Source organism: Mycetomoellerius zeteki, unplaced genomic scaffold (assembly GCF_001594055.1).
Source record: "Mycetomoellerius zeteki isolate Tzet28-1 unplaced genomic scaffold, Tzet1.0 scaffold1612, whole genome shotgun sequence".
Classification (NCBI taxonomy): domain Eukaryota; kingdom Metazoa; phylum Arthropoda; class Insecta; order Hymenoptera; family Formicidae; genus Mycetomoellerius; species Mycetomoellerius zeteki.
Window position 1 is genome coordinate 1 of NW_017256566.1, and position 567 is coordinate 567.

The window sequence follows — 567 nt, forward strand, 5'->3', positions numbered from 1 at the left end:
TTTGTGTAGGTATGTGTGTATAATTATGTACGAAATGAAAACAAAGTTTATAATAACAGATGGAAACGGAAGCTATTTGTTTCACCTTAGCGATCTGATTGAAACCACTTGCGGGTTCAGTATGACCGAGATTGGATTTTACAGAGCCAACCATGAATGGAGTTTCTCTATTTTTACAAAAAGCATTATAGATAGCATTAATTTCTGGAGGATCGCCAGCTATGGTAGCGGTACCATGTGCTTCGACGTAATCCAAACAAGATGTCGGTATTTTGCACTCTTCGTAAAATTCCTTTAGTAAGGTATATTGCATTTGTGATGAAGGATATGTTATTCCTTCTTCTTTGTAACCATCACTATTTAGTTTAATATGCGGACATATGGCATAAATCCTCTTTGCATTTTTCGCTTTTTGAAGGTATATCACTGCCACTGTTTCACTACGCGAATAACCGTTAGCAGCTGAATCAAATGGTCTGCAATAACCAGTAGGTGACAAAACGCCTAAAAGAACATAGCATATATTCTTACAACTATAACTTCTTCGAACTATAATAAAATGTAGTA

At 35.6% G+C, this 567-nt stretch overlaps 1 protein-coding gene across 1 annotated transcript in view; it reads right to left on the reverse strand.

Moving 5' to 3' along the window:
• Positions 1-57: 57 nt before the first annotated feature.
• The window catches only part of LOC108721123 (fatty acid synthase-like), a gene marked incomplete at both ends in the record, with an annotated part of 915 nt that continues 405 nt past the window's right edge, over positions 58-567 (reverse strand). Inside the window, one exon of the mRNA XM_018445493.1 lies at positions 58-504. Within this exon, the coding sequence (XP_018300995.1) occupies positions 58-504 (447 nt within the window). The remainder of the gene's footprint in view (positions 505-567) is intronic.